This window comes from Saccostrea cucullata, unplaced genomic scaffold (assembly GCF_032062105.1).
Source record: "Saccostrea cucullata isolate Sc308-1 unplaced genomic scaffold, CSIRO_AGI_Scuc_v1 ctg9667, whole genome shotgun sequence".
NCBI lineage: Eukaryota > Metazoa > Mollusca > Bivalvia > Ostreida > Ostreidae > Saccostrea > Saccostrea cuccullata.
The window spans coordinates 2,916-24,519 of record NW_026941375.1 but is presented as its reverse complement, the minus strand read 5'-3'; the positions used below and the strand labels follow the sequence as shown (position 1 = coordinate 24,519).

The window sequence follows — 21,604 nt, the reverse complement described above, 5'->3', positions numbered from 1 at the left end:
GATTATACAGAGCAATGACCACAATTCGCGAAAATTTTGTCTCGCTTATTAAGAGGCAATGACTATCTCGCGAAAATAAGGTGTCGCGAAAATTAAGTGATCTACAGTATTCAAATCACGGGGAGGGGGTCTCCAAAAAATAATCTAATTAGACAAATTTTTCAACTTCTATGTACTTTGAGGTGACATATATCTTTGGAATTTATAAGAGTTTGCTTTAAAAAGAAAAACTTACTTTATGTCTCTCACTATTTCCTAGATACAAGCAGCTCACCGCAGTTTTGTTTTGCTCAGAATTCTATTTCAAATACGACAGGAAAAATATATGTGAGAATGAAAATGTCATTTATTCAATAGTGAATGACGAAAAAAATTTTACAAACAAGGGGGGGGGGGACTTACTGGATCTGACTGTTTAATGGGCGAAATTCCCAAAATACCCAATTAAAAAACTATTTTAAAAAGCATACGTATTTTGTTTATGTATTACAGGTTTTAACGGTTCATTAAATTTAATGAATTTATTGGTTCAATTTGCCTAATGATTCATTAAATTCTTAATGATATGATATACATTAGTTAATAGATATAGTCATTAAAATGTGTTGTACAAAACCTTTATTACAGTGTTGTACAAAACCTTTATTAAAGTCTTATTACTTAATGAATCATTAAATATTTAAGAATTCATTAAAGGTCTATTAACATTAAAAAATGTCCCGTAATGCATTGCGTTACCACTTCCGTGGGCGTTTCCTTTGTTTACTAATAACCTATAATAAAACCAGTTTAAAAATCCGCCAAATTAGAACTCATTTTAATCATGACGCAAAAATTAAAAAATTACGTCATTTAACCCATTCCGAGCGTCTAAAAGGATAAATCATAAAGAAACGTCATTTCATCGAAAATCAAAAACTCCTGCTGCACAATGACTGATGGAATTCAATTTAAAAACAATAGAAATCGGGGAAAAAATTTCGATTCAAGTGAAATTCAACTTTTAGCTGATCTAGTGGAGAGAAATGTTGACATCATTAATAGCAAACTCACAAACAGCGTTACCAACGAGAAAAAGAAAAAAGTTTGGGACAACATCACTGAGCAAATTAATGCCTTAGGGGTTTCCTGTCGCACAACTAAAGAAATTAAAACCAAATGGACGAATATGCACCAGACGGCAAAAAAGGAATTTAGCAACAACAAACTTTCACAGAGGCGAACGGGAGGAGGACCCTGCGCCAAACCTTTGTCGACGGTTAGCGAAAAAATTATCGACATCTATAAAGATTCTCCAACCTTTACTGGATTGTCTGGATTCGAGACTCAGGCATCTGGTAGGTTTGAGTTCCTAACTTGTAAGAAACACAGTATATTAGATACTAATTAAAGGCATAGCGCAAGGGGGGGGGGGTTGTTAATTGAAAGGCTGTTTGCCCCCCCCCCCCCTTCACGTTTTGTGATTTTAAGAAAAAATGTAGTATTGTAGGTTAAAAAATAATGAATTGCGTATATTAAATGTTATATCGACCAATAAAAGCAATTATACTTGACTGATTTGTAAGGGTCTTATTTCTTTTCGGTGAGGGGGTGAGGTGATGTATTCTAGATACACGTTCAATCGGAATTAAGTTGCAAAATGATCTATTACGTTACACATACCCTAGAAGAAATATTGTGTAAATGCACCAAAATAACTATCAATATCATATAAAGTATAAATTAAATGTAATAATATCAAAACATTTTCTATACCTGCGAAGAGGTCCTTTATCATCAAATTATGAATTGGGCAGTAGGTATATAAATTAATTGTTTTCTCAAGTCAATCACTCTATTGTGTGCAAATGACAACGATTGATTTGATTCTATAATTGATAATACATCTTAACATAACTTTATAAGAGAAATTTTGGTTTCACTCACTAAAGTAAAGTAGTTAAAGCTGAAAGCTGTGAAAAACTATTTCGGCCAAACATTGTGAAAAGTCATTTCATACATAATCCAGTATTCTCCCTTTGTTTTGTTTTTATATCACTGCAGTAATTTGTAAACGTCACAAGGAAAAGCTAAAATATATGCATCGGTATGCTGAATCAGAATCCTCTACCTCGTTTAGTTTCAGTTAAATATTCCAAACAGAAAGCCACAAGAGTCTCTTCTTTCAAGCCCAACTATGATCGACACACAGGCAAAATAAAACAGTCCTAACTCCCTCAACATTCATTCACAAAATGACGTCATCGTACTAACAACGCCACCTTTCGTGTGATGGACAATTAAAAGTGTCCTTATGAATTCATCGTCTGAAACCCACGGACAATTAATATAAGCGTATATGCGAGATTGGTCGTGGGTTTCCGACGATGGTCCTTAGCTATTTTAGCACATTACTTACATGAAATATTTGAGTTGGTGGTCTACCTTATTTCATTAAAAGGTTTCGTCATGATTTTTTTTATCTAATGATGGAATTTTCTTTATGCCATATGTGTTAATTTTGTTAACTTTCAGGGGGCATATTCATGTTGTTTTTTTTTTCAGGGGATCAAAGTCCACAATCAGCTGTAAGAAATGAAGGACTTGGACATTTTTTTGACAAGCAAACAAACACAACACACACAGTGACACACACAAAAAGAAAACAGATTGCACAGAACTGAAAATCTTATTTTATTGGAGGGGTGGGATCGACATATGTTTTTTCTAACTGAAAAAAGATCACTTTTCTTACAGTATTAAAAGGGATTTGTTTTTCTCATTGGGGAAGGGGGGTGTCTAAGGCTACTTCTTCGTTTACTCTGAAAATCAACCCACCCAACCCCTTTCCACCCTCCTTATGCAGTCTATAGCCCTCCAAGGACTTTGTAGTATTTGAAATATATTCTGGGTAATTAGCGGCAGAATTTCTTTTTTGTATTAGATCTATAATTTTTTTTTTCTGAACAGACGAAGGCAACATAGAGATACCGGTATTGGGATCACCACAAACTGTGTCAATGCTTACGGAACTTCTCATTCCGACAGCAAGCAATAAACTCAACGAAGGAGAGTTAAATGAGTGTTCTGATCTACATGTAGCACAGAATCTGGTAACCGTGGCGGCGGAAGTGCATGTATCTGCGACAGATGAGCCAACTACGACTGCGACGACAAACATGGAGCCAAATATGTAAATAAATAAATTGTTAATATAAATTCTTTACAAGCTACCACAAATCATAAAAATGTAATTCAGTTTACAATGAATATTGTTATCCTACGAATGCCCATTTAGGACCTATCGAAAAATATTTTTGAATCCGATATAACGAATTCTCGCGGTTTATAAAGCGTAAACTGCTCCAAGTTATGTTATATCGGATAACATAAGTTGAAATTAACCTCGTTTTAACAGATTCTAAAACTTGTTATAACGATTTAAATTCATTTAATCGGATTCCATAATTTGTTATAACGAATTAAATTCGTTAAAACGAATTCCACAAATCGTTATATCGAATTCATATATATTTTTCTATAAGCTCTGATTATTGAATTTGATTAAACGAATTTAATTCGTTATAACAAACTTTGGAATTTGTTTGAAGGAATTTAATTTGTTATAACAAATTTTTGAATTCGTTATAATGAATTCAACAAATTTGTTAAAACAGATTAAAATCGTTATAACAATTTGAAAGAAATTGTTATAATGAATTAAATTTGTTATAACAAATTCGAAAATTTGTTAATCAAATTTTAAAAATATATTTATAGTCCTAAATTGGCTTCCGTATTATCCCGAATGCACTACAGTAAAATTGAATTTACTCTTGACCTGTTACACATTTTAGCTCCAAAACAGCGAGAACTCCAACTGATCGTAGTCAACGTAGAAGAATAAGGCCCGAAGATGTTACAAGAATGCAGTACGAAGTTTTGGTAGAACAGAAGAAGAAGATACAGGAGCAAACTATTTATTATCAATTAATGAACAAAAAATTGCGGTTGGAATTAGATTTACCCAATGAAGATTAATGAATAAACGAATCATGCATCACTGAATTAGTAATATACGATAAATTACATTTATAAATGCGAATGAACTCTGAAAACTACACCATCTAATATGCACCTGTACATGTACTGTACAGTCGGTACGGGAGTCGGTAGGTGCCAGATAGAAAAAAATATATATATCATACATGATCAAATAAATAAATTTACAACAGCCATCAAATTAATCACTTATAGTCTCCAGAAAGTATATATCTGACTTCTTTTCCTAAGTTGAAAATGAAATATAAAGAAAAGGTATATATTTTTTCTATAATATATTCAACATGTTTAATTTTTGAGCACTTTTAAATACGAAAACTATTCACGGTGTCCAAAAAGATTATTGTATACATGTAGTCCAGAGTAAACTTTATATCGCTCCATATAGAAGGTTTACATAGCTTTTTGTATCTTGCAATCTTTTTTTAAAATCATATTAATTAATAGGCACATAACATTGTACACATCAATCTAAGAACATTATAATTTTATAAAGAATATCAAGTCACTGAAGTTTAAGTTTTATTTGATTTCTAGAAATAATGTTGAGTTATGTAATTCCTGATAAGTTAAAATCTTGAAACTTTCCTTTGTCAACAAATCGGGTCCATTGTAAATCCCTTGTATATTTCCATCGACAGTGAAATCTTCATCCACACTCGGTGGCTCGTAAAAATTTATTTCCAATTAGCCAGGTTATGCAAAAAATACACAAGCAAATATTTGTGAACAATGAAATACGAATGAATATGGGTTGTATCGTAAAAGTTCACATGGACTAGAGCCATAAAATTGAAACCACTTAAGATTGGACATTGTAACAATTTATTTTTTAAACACTTATTATATCACGATTATTAGAATCATTTTTCTTCATATAAATAAACATAATTATATGTAATAGTTATATTGTTAACAAATTGATCCGCAGGCACATTGATGCTAATTTCAAGCAACGGTTTGTAAAGGCGGCGCAACTCTGGTTTTGATTACGTGTTTTCTTTCTAAGTGTATAAGCTGAATTTTTATTTTAACATGAACATTTGTTGCCATCCAAAAATGCAGTTTATTCATCCAAGATGTGGTATAATACAAATGTACCTTAAAATTTGCGATTTGTAAAGTACCAATTATAAATAGTTCTATTTGAAATTTTATACGTTAAATTTAGATGAAATTTTCAAACGATTAAACATATTTTATAATTACCTATGTAGAAAGGGGTAGGGTTTCCTTTGTCAACAATTTTAACTGTTTACCGGAAGTTAAAACATATACCGTTTTACTCAAAGCCTTTTGTGTTTTGAGTCAATCAATTTGAATTATCATCTGTCCTTAACAAACCCTCACTTTGCAAATTGAGTTTTTCTATTATTTGAGTAATTTCCCCATTTTGTTTTAATTCTTGAATAATGTTGTATAAGTTTTCATTTATTTTTCACCCCTGTAATGTTTGTAAATTTGTTGTATGTCATTGCACTTGAATTATATGGGCCACCACACAAATTTGTTAAAGGGTTGTATAATGGTCTTAAGCAATTGTTTTATTAATCTGTTATGTGTGAAATTGTCTTAAAGGTGAATAAACAGTTGGTATCATATATGCCTGACATTTGTGATTTTTAAATATTATTGGGTTATTTTTGTGATTGCGAATGATTATATCTTAACACTCCATTCATAAAGACATTTCTCCTGTTCCTGTTTTCAGGTCATTACATGCCAACAAAAAAAAATTATATATATCATACATGATCAAATAAATAGATATAACAGCCATCAAATTAATCACTTATAGTCTCCAGAAAGTTATCTGACTTCTTTTCCTAAGTTGAAAATGAAATATAAAGAAAAGGTATATATTTATAATATATTTTAAATCAGCACTTTTAAATACGAAAACTATTCACGGTGTCCAAAAAGATTATTGTATACATGTAGTCCAGAGGCTCCATATAGAAGGTTTACAAGCTATCTTCATCTTTTAAAATCATATTAATTAATAGGCACATAACATTTACACATCAAAAGAACAGGAGTACCCCATATCAAGTCACTGAAGTTTAAGCCCTATCTAGAAATAATGTTGAGTTATGTAATTCCTGATGTTCTTTCCGTCCTCGGGTCCATTGTAAATCCCTTGTATATTTCCATTGACAGTGAAATCTTCATCCATCGGTGGCTCGTTGTACAATATAGCCAGGTTATGCAAAACTGCACAAGCACCTAAAAGTGAAATTTATTTGTGAACAATGAAATTCGAGGGTTGTTCGAAAAGTTCGTGGACTAGAGCCATAAAATTGAAATCACTTAAGATACATCAATGAATTTTAAACACTTATCGATAATTAGAATCATTTTTCTTCGTATAAATAAACATAATATGTAAAGATTTTAACAAATTGTTGATGCTATTAGAGCAACGGTATGTCAAGGCGGCGCAACCTCAAAGATTACGTGTTTTCTTTTAAGTGTGTAAGCTGAATTTTTTTTTACATGAACATTTGTCATCCAAAAATGCAGTTTATTCATCCATGTGGTATAATACAAATGTACCTAAAATTTGCGATTTTAACCCCAATTATAAGTTCTATGAAATTTTATCGTAAAATTTAGATGAAATTTTCAAACGATTAAGGGGTTGTAATTACCTCAGAAAGGGGTAGGGTTTCTTTTTCAAACAATCGATGTAGTTTTACTCGCCTTTTGTTGTTTTATGTTCCTTAAATAAATGTTAGCATAGACTTCATAGTATCAATTTTATTGAATCAGTCCACCAACTTTTCGAACAAATATCGTACATACTTGTACATTAAAATGTATTTTATATGCTTTATAGCTTTATAGATTTGATTTTAATCAACTGTACCAACAACCATTATAAATGATGTAATTTTATTCGTTTGTGAGATTTTCTCTCGGTTATAAATGCACAAATAGTACACAGGCACCTGCCATTATTTTTCTTTCAATAAAAAAATATATACTCATACATAATCAATCTAATTAAAATTAGATCTTCCATCCGCCCCCCCCCCCCCCGATTTTTTTATATGTCGTAGCGACTATCAGAATTTCGGAGCGTAACAAAGATCTGATTTTAATCAGATTGACATAATGATAAACAAAGGTTTATTATTAGGTAGGGAGTATATTTTTTATTAAAAGAAAAATAAGTACTGTCAGGTGCCTGTAATATAGTTTAACAAAAGCTAAATATAAAGGGTTTAACATTTCATGTGTGTATACTGTATGTATACTGTAACCTTTGACTATTGACCTTTGCCATGAAATTTGACCTGCTTTAAATTTAATAACATTTGTTGTTTGTTTGTTTTTTGTTTTTTTGAATGTGAGATGACAGATTTTTCTTTTAACGTGTGACCTCTACCCTTTCAGAATGTCTCGTAATTTTTTAGATCAAGACCTTAAAGTTTGGTATCAAACAATGCATATTTGCAAAAACAGTTACAATATGCCATAAATCCTTGTTCCTTGATCTACCAGCAAGATCCTGAAAGCTAGGAACTACGTACAACTCTCTGAATTATATTACTTCTTTCTCATGTTTCTTTCTGTACAAAGTAGATATAGTTGATTATATAAAATGACAATTCTGCATTAATATATTTTATATATATATTTACCAATTATTGTGCACACTCTCTCTGGTTTCATTCTGATTTCGGAGTGAAGGACATGAAACCGTCGTTTCCACCAACCAAAAGTCCTCTCTATGGTCACACGTGTTTTAGAGTGCGCTGTATTAAAGCGCTCCTGGGCCTGAGAGGAGGGTCGGAGGTATGGTGTCATGAGATATGGCTTACAGGCATACCCGCTATCGCCCAAAATGATGCCATCGTTGATTGAACGGAAGTTCTGCTCAATATCTTGCTTTATTCCACTCATGTTAAATATGTGGCTATCATGTGTGCTACCTGGCCATCTTGCCACGATGTTGGTAAATTTACCTGTATCAAAAAAGCGCAATAATTACAGCTTGGGTGAGTCCATGAATTTTACTTTAAGGCAAAGGGGCATTGCTGAGCAGATTGTGCTAAAAATCATTTAATGTGATTCAAATATCTATTGATCTGACAAAAAGAAAACGTTTGCACACTTCTAAACAAGTACTCTCCTCAATTCATTTTAATCTGACCATGCAAGTTTCCTCGGGGAGGAAGGGGGGGGGGGGGGGGTATTCAACGGTTATTCATGGTTACTCGAGCTCTTATTGCAGAAAATATTTCCGAAAAATTCTAAATCATTGAAATGATGTAAATGTAATTTCAAAGAAAATCTCTTTAAAGTATTTTAAAAGAATCTAAAAGAATATATCTTAAATCAAATCTCATTTTTTGCATACCAGTATCATCACATATTGCCTGAACATTGATTGAGTGGTAGCCCTTCCTATTTACAAATGCTGGTTCATTCTCTGACGGTCCTTGGATCCTCACGTGAGTTCCGTCGATACATCCAATAACACCTGGAAAGCCCGCTAATTTAAAAAATTCACTCTTGATTCTGGTTAGCTCCTCGTCTACTGGCCATTTAATAAATCTGGGTGCAAGAGATACCAGCGCCTGTGACACTTTCACAACGATTCGAGAGACGGTTGACTTGTCGACGCCGGTTGTGTCACCAAGAACTTGAAGAAAACTTCCACTGGCATAAAATCTCAAGGCGATCAAAATCTATTTTTTTTAAAGAAAAAAGGAATTTGTTTGTAGACTCATTCTATAAATCGCGTTTCTGGTCTGCAAACTGCATGGATTCATGTTTACTTTTCTCCGATAATTTCGAAAATATACTGTATGTGTAGTATAGATATTATGTTAGAAAAACTATTCTCACGCAACAGATAAAAAATTTATAGTGTTAAATATATCCCCCTCCTTTATGTCTTTTTTTGCACCCCCCCCCCCCCCCCGAATAAATGAATTTAATTGAAATTATTTTTTTCTCAAGTGTTTCTAGTAAAATACAAAAAGTATCATGTATGTAGGGAGAGGGCTAAAATACGCTTTGCCTGCTGTCCAATCCCATTCACTTATGTGAATAAAATTTTGTATAAATTAAAAAAAAAATGTATGTAGCATAATTTTTCATCAAAAACTAGGGGTGGTGATTACAGAAAATTACTTACAAGCAAAATTAAAAAAGGCAGTCTACGTAAATATATTTCGTGTTGATGCAATGATGGGTAGAAATTAGATTGTCATGTGGAAGGGGATTCTTGGCACCTATATGCCTTGATAAGTGAAGGGGAATAACTCGTATTTAGAATCAATCAAGAATTTTGTCGTCACGGTTCAGCTGTTTATAATCAAACAAAAAAAATTAAAACATTATTAGAAATCCACTTCAGGTATAGAAATATGTATAATTATTATGAATTATTCCTGGTTCATTATTCTTGGGTTATCTATGGGTAAATAATGTCAGGTGACGCAATATGTGACGTAATCAACCAAACCGAAACAAGGAAATGGGGGTATATATGGTGGTGTTCTTGACTATTTTCATCTGGACAATACATTGTATGACTAAGTAAGTTGTTTAACTAGTTATGTACCTGTAATTCCGTTGATAGTGCCTTCGACCTTTTCGTTCTGTGGCCGATAATAGGATCAAGAAGCTCTACTATTTGTTTAATTGAGTCTTTTCCAAAGCGATATCGCCTACGGATGTCCTCGTCAGTCATGTTTTCTACAGAGAAACGTTCTCTAAACACTCTATCAGCCCTCCTTCTTCCCAACTGGCCAAACATTACGTTGGCCGCCATAGTTAATGAACGTTTAAAGAAGCCCTCTTGGGTTCATTAAAATTAGAGAAGTTAATGAGGCTTTAATGCACCGATTCGTTCATTAAAAAATTGATACAACGGAATTTAATAACACATTAAAAATGATCAGTTTAATGAAGCTTTAATCATTCATTAAATATTGATACATAACCGTAGACTTCACTAAGATATTTAATTCTATATATTGATTTATAATTTCGATGAACGGTGTTGCCGTGGTTACTTAAAATTGAAATTTCTCTGAAATACTTTCAAAATGCTGCTACTCCTACAACTTTGGCCTGATTTCAATATAACTTGACACATAAGTAGACTTCACTAAGATATTTAATTCTATATATTGATTTATAATTTCGATGAACGGTGTTGCCGTGGTTACTTAAAATTGAAATTTCTCTGAAATACTTTCAAAATGCTGCTACTCCTACAACTTTGGCCTGATTTCAATATAACTTGACACATAAGTAGATTTCACTAAGATATTTAATTCTATAGATCGATTTTTGATTTCGATGAACGGTGTTGCCGTGGTTACTTAAAATATGAATTTCTGTGAAATAGTTTCAAAATGCTACTTCTCCTACAGTTTTGGTCTGATTTCAATATAATTTGGCTGCTGTTGTAAAGTTTCAAGTCCCAACTGCTACTTTTCTCTACATTTGTGATACGTACAAACCAGTAGAGCTTCAGTCTAAAGAGACTTCTGGTTATTATATCCCGCTTGGCGCAATGGTAAGAGCAGGTGCTCTATAGTCGCGAAGTAAGGAGTTGATCCTTACGTCGTGGGTTCGAATCCCACTGTGGGACGGGGAGACCGGTCCTTCGGCTGAGACTATATAAACCGAAGTCCCGTGTAGTAGGTGCTGGCACGAAAAAGATCTCTCCCTGCTCAATGGCCCTGAGTGCCGAGTAAAGGACAGAACTTTGAAGCTCTCCACCGGGAAGTGGTGGCGTCTCCATACTAGTGAAAAATTCTTTAGTGGGACATTAAACAATATATAATCATTTTTTTTTTATAGAAGGTCTCATCCAAAAGGTCCACAACTGTCGTGTCAAAATACCGCGAGTGCCGAGCATTGGTCAGAATTTTCCAGAAGGACATTAACCAACGAACAGAGGCGGTCGTCATTCAAACACACGACTGGGGGACATGTCCTTCGGATGAGACAGTATAAACCGAGGTCCAGTGTTGCAGACGTTGCACGGAAAAGATCCCTCACTCCTGAATGGTTATACACGCCGAGTATAGGACGAAATTTTAAGCCCTTCATCGACAAGTAGTGGTCTCCGTATCAGTGAAAAGTTGTCGAAAGGGACGTTTAACAACATTTGAACAAACAAGCATTCAATCTTACGAATTCATCGACATATAGTGAATTTAGTTTCTCGAAATGAATTCTGCGTTTCAATAATCATAACCAGAAGTCTCTCTCGAGACTGAAGCTCTACTGGTTTGTACTTATAGCAAAGGAAGAGAAAAGTACTTAAGCAATTGGGAATTGAAACTTTACAACAGCAATAAATAGAACAATGATCCTTGATAAAGTCTCTTTATGTTCTTAGTGTAGTCTACTTATGTACCATGCAAGTTATATTGAAACCAGACCAAAACTGTAGGAGGAGTAGCTTTTGAAACAATTTTACAGAAATTTCTATTTTTTGTAACCACGACAACACCGTTCATGGAAATCAAAAACCGATAAACCTAATTATGTATCTTAGTGCAGCCTACTTGTGTGCCAAGTTATATTGAAATCAGACCAAAACTGTTGGAGGAGTAGCATTTTGAAACCATTTTACAGAAATATCTATTTTTAGTAACCACGACAACACCGTTCAAGGAAATCAAAAACCGATAAATCTAATTATGTATCTTGGTGCAGTCTACTTGTGTGCCAAGTTATATTGAAATCAAACCAAAACTGTAGGAGGAGTAGCATTTTGAAACCATTTTAATGAAATTTCTATTTTTAGTAACCACGACAACACCGTTTATCGAAATCAAAAATCGATGCACAGAATTATGTATCTTAGTGTAGTCTACTTGTGTGCCAAGTTATTCTGAAATCAGAGCAAAACTGTAGGAGGAGTAGCATTTTGAAAAATTGTTTACAGACAGACGGACGACGGACGCATTACTATCGCATAAGCTCTTTTGGTCTCTGACCAGTAGAGCTAAAAATTGAGAAAGTGTGCGTTTATTTTATCTAAGGGACATCTATCCAGTTCAGTTACCAAGTCTGAATAAAATCAGTACTCTGACGTATGTGGAACCTCTCCAGTGTTTTATGCCCTCCAGGAAGATGCCCTCTAAGATTCGGAGGTACCTTGTTTTTGCCTTGTCCGTCCGTCTACCTCGAGTTGAATTGTATCTAGATTTAGGGAGTGGAAGGTAGTTAAATGACCATTGTTGGAAAGTGGAAAAAATTTTTAATGCTCGAAAAAGTCTTGCGCCGTAAATTTCATATTTTGCATATAAATCAATCAATTTAATTTTTTACACTCGCATATAGATGTCACCATGTGCAGGTTTAGATTTTTACTCAGCACTCGTGCCTTTGGAATAGCTAGTGATGGATTTCTCTCGTGAATTAAAGCAATATGAGCTGCATGTTTGACATCAGGAAAAAAATGTTGTAAATTTGAAATTAACTATTTCAATGACAGAAAATTAGAACATTTATAAACTTCTGTTGTTCATATTTGCGATGAAAGAACTTTTTATACGCGTTGTTTGAAGCAAAATTGAATTATTGTCGTCCTGTACAATAATGATTTCTTATATAATACTGTATATTCGGTTGTACAGAAATATTTCTTCTGAAATATTTTTAAGCTTTATTTTGGTTTTATTTATCATAAGGGTTTAGATTACATGTACAGATTAATCATAATAACACATTTTACCAGCAAAATAAAATTCTCAAAAATGCAGCTCATATTGCCTTAAATTAAAGCCTGTGTTGACATAGATTCTTGATTTTCGTGTTCCATTCCGTGTTTCTTCGCCATGCGTTCTACGAATTGAAGTAAAAGTTGCGGGTTCTTCAGTTAAAACCAGAAGTCTCTGTCGAGACTGTAGCTCTACTGGTTTATACTTAAAACAAAGGAAGAGAAAAGTAGCAGTTGGGACTTGAGACTTTAAATCAGCAATAAATTGAAAAATGATCCTTGCCACTCATCAAAATAAAAACCTATGCACAGAATTATGTATCTTAGTATAGTCTACTTGTGTGCCAAGTTATACTGAAATCAGACCAAAACTGCAGGAGGAGTAGCATTTTGAAAGAATTTCACAGAAATTTCTATTTTTAGTAACCACGGCAACACCGTTTATCGAAATCAAAAACCGATGCACAGAATTATGTATCTTAGTGTAGTCTACTTGTGTGCCAAGTTATACTGAAATCGGACCAAATCTGTAGGAGGAGTAGCATTTTGAAAGAATTTCACAGAAATTTCTATTTTTAGTAACCACGACAACACCGTTCATGTGTTACTAACCACGACAACACCGTTCATGTGTTACTATTTTTAGTAACCACGTTAACACCGTTTATCGAAATCAAAAACCGATGCACAGAATTATGTATCTTAGTGTAGTCTACTTGTGTGCCAAGATATACTGAAATCGGACCAAATCTGTAGGAGGAGTAGCATTTTGAAAGAATTTCAAAGAAATTTCTATTTTTAGTAACCAAGGCAACACCGTTCATCGAAATCAAAAACCGATGCATAGAATTATGTATCTTAGTGTAGTCTACTTGTGTGCCAAGTTATAATGAAATTGGACCAAAACTGTAGGAGGAGTAGCATTTTGAAAGAATTTCAAAGAAATTTCTATTTTTAGTAACCACGGCAACACCGTTCATCGAAATCAAAAACCGATGCACAGAATTATGTATTTTAGTGTAGTCTACTTGTGTGCCAAGTAATATTGAAATTGGACCAAAACTGTAGGAGGAGTAGCATTTTGAAAGAATTTCAAAGAAATTTCTATTTTTAGTAAAAACGACAACACCGTTCATCGAAATCAAAAACCGATGCACAGAATTATGTATCTTAGTGTAGTCTACTTTTGTGCCAAGTTATATTGAAATCAGACCAAAACTGTAGGAGGAGTAGCATTTTGAAAGAATTTCACAGAAATTTCTATTTTTAGTAACCACGGCAACACCGTTCATCGAAATCAAAAACCGATGCACAAAATTATGTATCTTAGTGTAGTCTACTTGTGTGCCAAGATAAATTGAAATCGGACCAAACTGTAAGAGGAGTAGCATTTTGTTTAGACAGACAGAGAGACGGACGACGGACGCATTACTATCGCATAAGCTAAAAATGGCTCGATTGTACCCAAAACAAAGATTGACCTAGAAATTTATCTGATAATTATGTATACTAAATTTCATTTCAGTATGTGCAATCTCTGCAAAGAAAATGAACGAAAACTGCAAATAACAGGGAAGTTTCTAAGTCCAAGGGCATAACTTTGTAAAAAATGGTGCGATCATACCCAAAATAGAACTTGACCTAGATTTTTATCCGATAAATCTGTATCCCTAATTTCATTTCAGTATATGCAATGGTTGTGAAGAAAATGAACGGAAACAAAGTGGACCGACAGACCGATCGACAGACAGCAGCAAAGCAATATGCCCTCACTTCTTCGAAGAGAGGCATACTTATGAATTTGGTTAAAGCTGGTTATGACGTCAAAAAAAATCCCCCAAATGGCCATAACAGTTTTGACGTAGAATAGCCTTGTTTTTAAAACGATGCAATCTATCAATACAATCATCGTCACCATAAAACATTTTTTGCATCATTTGAACAATTCAAAATATCGAAAGAATTTGATGTTTCCTTTAACACCCTCTCTCCCTGACTGAAAAATAAAGAAAGCATCATTTAATGCGTTTCACAAATTCAACCCTAAACGAAAAGAAACGCAAGATCCTCTACTTTTAACGATGTGGAATAGGCCAAACTGAAAAGGCTCAAGTCCGCCAGAGACAAAAACGTTCCCATATCTGGCCCTAACCTAGCCACTAAATCTGAGGAATTTGTCGAGAAATTAAACATCACAAAATTCAGGCATCTAGTGACTGGCTTGAGAAATTCAAATTTGGCCAGGGCATCTAATGCCAGAGAGTTTGTGGGGAGGAGAAATCGGTAGACTGTCAGTCTGCCGATATGTTCCTATATGGAAAGAAAAGTTACCACCACTACTACGACTACTACACACGTACTCCCCATTCACGTCCAACTTGACCTTCATTAAATGTTGACCTTTGATGAATCCTTAAGCATGTAAAGTCATTAACTGCAGAACTCAATGCCAACAAAGAGCCTGGATGACGTCCGGCATTTTCAAAGAAGGAATGAAGAAGCTTGAAATGAGAAAGAAGAAAAAAGATTACTCTAATTCTTAACTGCCCCGACCACCCAAATATCCCTGGCCTCCAAGCAGTCCACCTAGCCCCTCCCCCCCCGACCCAACACTACCTCAAAGACCCAACTCATGGATCAAGGAATAGTTCAGAGTCTTTACATTACATACAGTGCATTACATGCAAGAAATACTCCATTCTTAATGAAATCTTGATGAATATTCATGTCGCATCGAAAATGAGGCTAAGGTCTTACGTATCGAAGTAATACAAAACGGCAGAGAATAAGTTGACAGGTCCGCTGCAAGCGATCTTGGTTTAGTGCCGACTATTTCGTCCTCTTTTGTTTAAGATTCTATAAGGAAAAACTGTACCAGTTTAGACACCAGAGATATCTAAAGGATATAAATATTTAAGCGAAAAATAGATCATCGATATCTGAGGTATGTAAACATCACATGAAAGGTATGTAAACATCACATGAAAATTTTTCCCACGACGGGGGCGGGACGCTTTCATAGTAAATGAGGCCGGTTCCGTCTTTCCTTTATTTCAGTGGAAGTAAATTCAGTTGATAATGTGATATATAATTCATTTAAATAAATATAATTTGTCACATGAAAACTGAATGCAGTGTATATTTATACATCTGCAGGCCTTATACAGTTATAGCCTTTTGATGAGGCCAATCTCTGGAAGTGCGAGGTCGTTATGCTTTCCCTAAGGTCTGTATATCAAGGCATTGTATCGAATCAAAAGGCTACAATCTTTGTCTAATGTTTCTAATACTCAGTATCATCTCATATACGGCATTGTTATGTCATTATGACGTCACAGTAATAAAATAGCAGCTGTAGTATCTGTTTTTAGTAACATCCAGTTTATATAGACTATTGTGAAGTCAGCACTATTGTTGCTCACAGAAGAACGTTTCCAATTTTAAAAACAGGTCTTTAAATTTTAAAATGGAAACATTCAGTCTATAAAACTTTTTATACTTGATCATGTGATCTTGTTTGAGCCAATCAGATAGCTGGCATCAATAGAGAAAAATAATAAACATGTTTACTGTCAGGATGTAAATGTAGATATACACATATCCTTGGGGTCATGATTTAGACAATTTGGAATCTACGCTACCCCAGTATGCTTCCACATAAGTTTAAACTTTTCTGGCCCAGTGGTTCTTGAAATAAAGATTTTTCCTATGTATTTCAATTTAAAACTAAGTATTCCATATTGTGGCCAAACCCAACCCTGGGGATCATGATTTTGACGATTTAAAATCTACACTACCCCAGAATGCTTCCAAATAAGTTTCAGCTTCTATGCCCCCGTGGTTTTTCTTGATTATTTCCCCTTATAAGGTGATCTAGCCTTTCAGTTTACAATTTGAACTCTCCCTTAACAACAGGATAATTTGTACCAAGTTTGGTTGAAAATGACCCATTGGTTCTTCCGAAAAAGTTGAAAATGTTACAGATCAGCTCAGCTGAGCTAAAAACTTGACACACACTACTTTTTACAGTTAAAATATTTTCTTAATTAAGTAAAGTCAAACCATGCATATTATTTAATCAATGACACATGCACTACTTGATGATATATTTTAGTAATTTTTCTTTCTATTGATTAAAAAATATATTATACTAGAACTTTGTTAACAGTCCCTGGATAATTTAAGGAAGCTGTCATAGACTTCAGTCAAAATTTCAGTCAATCATGAAATAAATGCTTGAAAAATAATATTGACAAGAAAGGAAAATGTGAGTAAAAAAATGATTGTAAAATTTCCAATCTCTGTATTAAAAAGTTTAGACAAGTTCTGAAAGATCACTTAAAACACAAAAATTTAGTATGACCTTTGTGTATAAAATGATTTGTTTATCTGGTTAATTGACATATTATGCAAGATCCTGAACCGAACATTTTTAAACAGGTTCAATTTAGCTCTTTGCTTTTGTGCACTTATCCTCTCGTGGAATGTCGTCGGATCAACCCTTTGAAAGGGATCCACAAAGTTTGCACAGACTCCTTCACGACCTAATATAATTTTCTTGAGCTGCCCTTTTAGTACCTACTGTATGATCAAGGAGATGTCTGTCACTTTACTGACTGGTGGCCTTTAGTTGTAAGGTGTGGTCCACATTGCTGGATAATGTTTTGTTTAATGTCATCCTGTACTTGAAAGCGCAATAACTCTTAACAATATCATATGTCACATTAGCACCTCAAGATCTTAACTTCTGCTTGATGGCATTAACATTCATCTCCACGAGTAAATCATTGGGGGAATATTTTCACAAATACCCCCATTGGTGTTGGAACAGCAATGCCATTTATACTTAAAGGTTTGAAAGGTGAAAGTAGTGCATTTTCATCCGCAAGCCATCTCCAAAATCTATATTTTGTATGGTGAAAAGCAACTACAAGTCGCATTTCAAACTTGCATAACGGAATATTCTGTTGTGCCGTCTGCCATCTGATAGGCATCGTATGTGTCACGAAGTATTAATGAACATTTCATGAATGAAGCTCTGGTTACTGCAACACAATCCTTGGAAGAAGTGGTGGTTTCGCCTTTCTGAGGGAAGGTACAGTTGTGAACACTTTGCAAATGCCTCTTGAAATGGCCCAAAGTTTTGTATTCTTTTCCATATTCACACATGTACACTTTCTCTGCTGCACTGTAGCATGCCTGTAACTGGGCACCTTGGTTTTCCATTTCTTCAATTTCATTTGTTTCGAAGAGACCAGTATCTAGGAAAATATTAGAGTATTAAATTTTTCCTTTTGAAGACACATTTTGCAAGCTATAAGAGAAAACTTTTCAATTATGAAATTGAACATATAGTTAATGTAATTTAAAATTTAACAATTTTTAACAATCAACAGTCACGTCCTATCATTTAAAAATAAAAACAAACACTAGGCCCATTATGTAGATTGTAATTTTTCATTTGTACCATATTATTATGTTCCCCAAACGAAGTTGGGGAACATATTGTTTTTACTCTGTTTCTTATTATTATTATTTTTCTTCTTCTTCCTGGAACTTTTTTGTCCGGGAATGATCTTGTAAACTGTTCATCCGATGTAGGTAAAACCTTTTTAGGGTCAGTAGACATGTTATGTAGATTTGCCTAGTCAAGGTCATTTTGCGCGCACGTGCTTGCAAGAGCGCTCACGTGCAACACGTGAAATGACCAATATGATAGATATTGCCGTAATTTTTCTACTTTTTTATGAAATGCTTTGAAACTGATAATGTGAGGATATATTAGTAGTACAGACATGGTGACATGGTCAAAATAGCGAGATCTCACGCGCATGCACGTGTGCTTTGCTCTGATTGGCTGAAACTAAAGTCTCAATATCTTTCTTGTTTTTTGACGAAATCCTTTGAAATTTTAAACATAGGCATGTATTAGAATATCCTACAATAAGATTAAAGCAATTATCATGAAAACGCGTGCATGCACGTGCGCTGCAATCTGATTGGCTTATGCTTTAAATAGCTATAACTCCCTTGGTTTTCAACCAAACAGGATGGGATTTGGAACATGGATAGATATAATGGACTTCTACAAGAAGATATGGTCATCATGCACATGCATACACGTGCATGTACGTGCGCTGCAATCTGATTGGCTGAAACTTTGAACAGCTATAACTCCCTTGGTTTTCAACCAAACGGGGTGGGAATTAGAACATAGATAGATGTAATGGATTTCTACAAGAAAGTATGGTCGACATGCTCATCCGAGCACGTGCGTGCACGTGAAATGAGTAAAATAAAAAATACACTTGAATTAGCGTATTTTTTAATACTTTTGGATTAAATACTTTGATATTTAGTATATTAAAATCTATAAATTGTGAAGACAAGATTATATGGTCATTACGCACGTGCATTCACATGCGCACGCGTGCAATGCTAAAATTTTAATGAAATTGGTACACTTCTGGGTAAACGTTGTTAAAGTCTCAAATGCATAGAGTTTGTCTTATTTAATGAAGCTTATAGGGAATATGGCACCAAAAGGGAGTTGGGGAGCGTTTGGGGAACATCTGTAACGGTCCCCGTTACAATTAGCACTAGTTTACCCTTAGTGTCTGTTATTATGTATCTCATAATTTTAGTTTGTTAGCTTTCTTGATGTAAACTTCAAGAATATGTCTTCCAATGGACTATAGCCAGCTGAACGTTTCTTCAATTGACCAGGTTGATAAGAGACGGGAGGGATATGCTGTGTAGTGGGGGGGGGGGGGGCCTCCAATTTTTCCATTCCAAAATATTCCATGAATGCACTGCAGATGTAGCCATCTAAGACATTCTCAATAAAGGCAAAGTGTACCCTGTTAAAATAAAGTATGAGGTTCCCTGAATATTGAGGTTATTTAATTAGCTGTTGCTGTCAAAAGATATATTACACATCATTCTGTAACTTACCATGAGTGCAAGTGCTAAAAATCAATTAATTAAAGCCAAATACCCCCCCCCCCCCCGGGTAGATAATAAATAATACATCATCATGTAAATACATTAATTTTCAAAGTGGTAACTTTCTAAGATGGTGGACAAGTATTCTTTATTTTTCACCAGAGCAAAAAGAGAGGAAAAAAAAGATTAAATACCTGAATTTCTCGGTGATTATGAGGAGAGTAGCGTATCAGAAACCCTTGTTAGCGAAGATGTTAAGATAGGTTGATTTTTTTTTTATTACAGCTATGATTAACGCTGGTATAAGTAAACAACAGGTCAATAATATATTGGCAGAACTCAATCTTCCTACGATCCATCACAAAACACTAAAAGAAAGAGAGGGAGGTCGACCATATAATGGAGGACATTGATGAACAGTCTTGTAATTCTGCCACACGAGCCGAGATTTTGTGTTCAGAAAGGTATAAAAGAAATTTAAAGATAGAGATTAACATATATATTTAGACAATATAGTATTGGGTTTTCTTAAATGCAAAGCTTTCGTCAACGTTCAATTAATGATTAAACATATTCAGGAGAATGATTGATTGTATATTGTTTAACGTCCCTCTGGGGGAATTGTACACTCATATGGAGACGCCACCACTTGTCGGTGGAAAGCTGAAAATTTTGTCCTATACTCGGCACTCAGGTCATTGAGCAGGGAGGGATCTTTTTCATGCCAGCATCTGCTGCGACACGGGACCTCGGTTTATACGGTCTCATCCGAAGGACCGGTCTCCACGTCCCACAGTGGGATTCGAACCCGCGATGTAAGGATGACTCCTTTCATCGCGACTCTAGAGCAGACGCTCTAACCACTGCGCCACGCGGGCGACTTTCAGGAGAATGTCATATGTGGATAGGCTATAAAAAGATGTAAAATTTAGTGGCGACGCTTCAGATCCTTCGGATGTTGATATTGTTGTTACAAGTGATAGCGGATGACAAAAGAGGGAAACTGGTCATAATTCCAATAGCTTGTCAGGTATATACACTCTCCTTATCACTGGATACACTTTGGAATGTATCATGATTCCCAGAGACATTATTATTTTTTTTTCCAAATACACCTCTCTCACAATACTGTATACATGGTTATTTTCGCCCTTTTACACATGCAAATAATTTTGCCCCATTTTAAATTTTTCCAATCATAGTTCTGTTTCAGAAATATTGTGTTCTTTGAATTCGTCCGTTTTAAAGAACTTCAAACAATAGTATTTTACGACCGCCTACCTCCATGTAAATTTTCAAAATTTAACATATTTTAATGATTCCTCATAATTATATTGTATAGATATTTACAAGTAGATGGATTTTTCACTAAACATAACTTATTTGGGAAAACAAACAGAGATAACTCTAAATTTGTTGTGAAACCGGTTAATCGCGGAAAACGGAAAATAACCCCCCCCTCTCAAATAATTTTTTATTCAACATTTAATCGTTCATCAATAATTATAGGACATGTGACTGTTACAGGTAAGAACACCAAGAAGTGTCTTTCTTACGGCATTGCATACAAGACTTGTAGAAACTGCAGGAATCGCAAATCTTCTAAATGCAAAAACACGTCAAAAACAAAGCATCACTGCAGAATTGGAGTGGTTCTGTTAACGGCGTGGGACCCTTCTTGACTGTCCAGTGCTAAATTCTCTAAAAGTAAAGGGTTTAGATGTGAAAACGCTGATAATTGAATACGACATCACCACGTTTGTGAAAGTCAAAAATGCCGTATCGGAACAGCTGGAACCAGAAGTCTCTGTCGAGACTGTAGCTCTACTGGTTTGTACTAATCAAAAACCGATGCACAGAATTATGTATCTTAGTGTAGTCTACTTGTATGATAAGTTATATTGAAATCAGACCAAA

General features: G+C 34.5%; 2 protein-coding genes and 1 pseudogene across 2 annotated transcripts; 1 reads left to right on the top strand and 2 right to left on the bottom strand.

The window, feature by feature from the left end:
- Positions 1–779: 779 nt before the first annotated feature.
- LOC134257712 (uncharacterized) lies at positions 780–4,020 on the top strand. Its single transcript, XM_062740306.1, has 3 exons — positions 780–1,337; positions 2,950–3,172; positions 3,837–4,020. The coding sequence occupies exons 1-3, from the start codon at positions 932–934 to the stop codon at positions 4,018–4,020; spliced, it is 813 nt and encodes a 270-aa protein (XP_062596290.1). The 5' UTR covers positions 780–931.
- A 1,826-nt stretch (positions 4,021–5,846) lies between these two features.
- Positions 5,847–9,829, bottom strand: LOC134257711 (putative nuclease HARBI1). The gene is made up of 4 exons (XM_062740305.1): positions 9,620–9,829; positions 8,408–8,738; positions 7,689–8,012; positions 5,847–6,267 (listed from the first exon to the last, which is right to left on the bottom strand). Exons 1-4 carry the CDS (start codon positions 9,827–9,829, stop codon positions 6,116–6,118), a joined length of 1,017 nt encoding a protein of 338 aa, XP_062596289.1. The 3' UTR covers positions 5,847–6,115.
- Positions 9,830–17,095: 7,266 nt separating this feature from the next.
- LOC134257710 (uncharacterized) lies at positions 17,096–19,562 on the bottom strand (annotated as a pseudogene).
- Positions 19,563–21,604: the final 2,042 nt, after the last annotated feature.

Bases quoted from the DNA above. Each gene is read 5' to 3' on its own strand.
- LOC134257712 (XM_062740306.1), top strand. From the start codon at position 932: ATGACTGATGGAATTCAATTTAAAAACAATAGAAATCGGGGAAAAAAT. The intron at 1,338-2,949 runs GTAGGTTTGAGT...TTTTCTGAACAG, and splicing joins ATTCGAGACTCAGGCATCTG to ACGAAGGCAACATAGAGATA. The intron at 3,173-3,836 runs GTAAATAAATAA...TACACATTTTAG, and splicing joins ACAAACATGGAGCCAAATAT to CTCCAAAACAGCGAGAACTC.
- LOC134257711 (XM_062740305.1), bottom strand. From the start codon at position 9,829: ATGGCGGCCAACGTAATGTTTGGCCAGTTGGGAAGAAGGAGGGCTGAT. The intron at 8,739-9,619 runs GTACATAACTAG...TAAAAAAAATAG, and splicing joins CACTATCAACGGAATTACAG to ATTTTGATCGCCTTGAGATT. The intron at 8,013-8,407 runs GTATGCAAAAAA...TTTTTGATACAG, and splicing joins GGCAATATGTGATGATACTG to GTAAATTTACCAACATCGTG.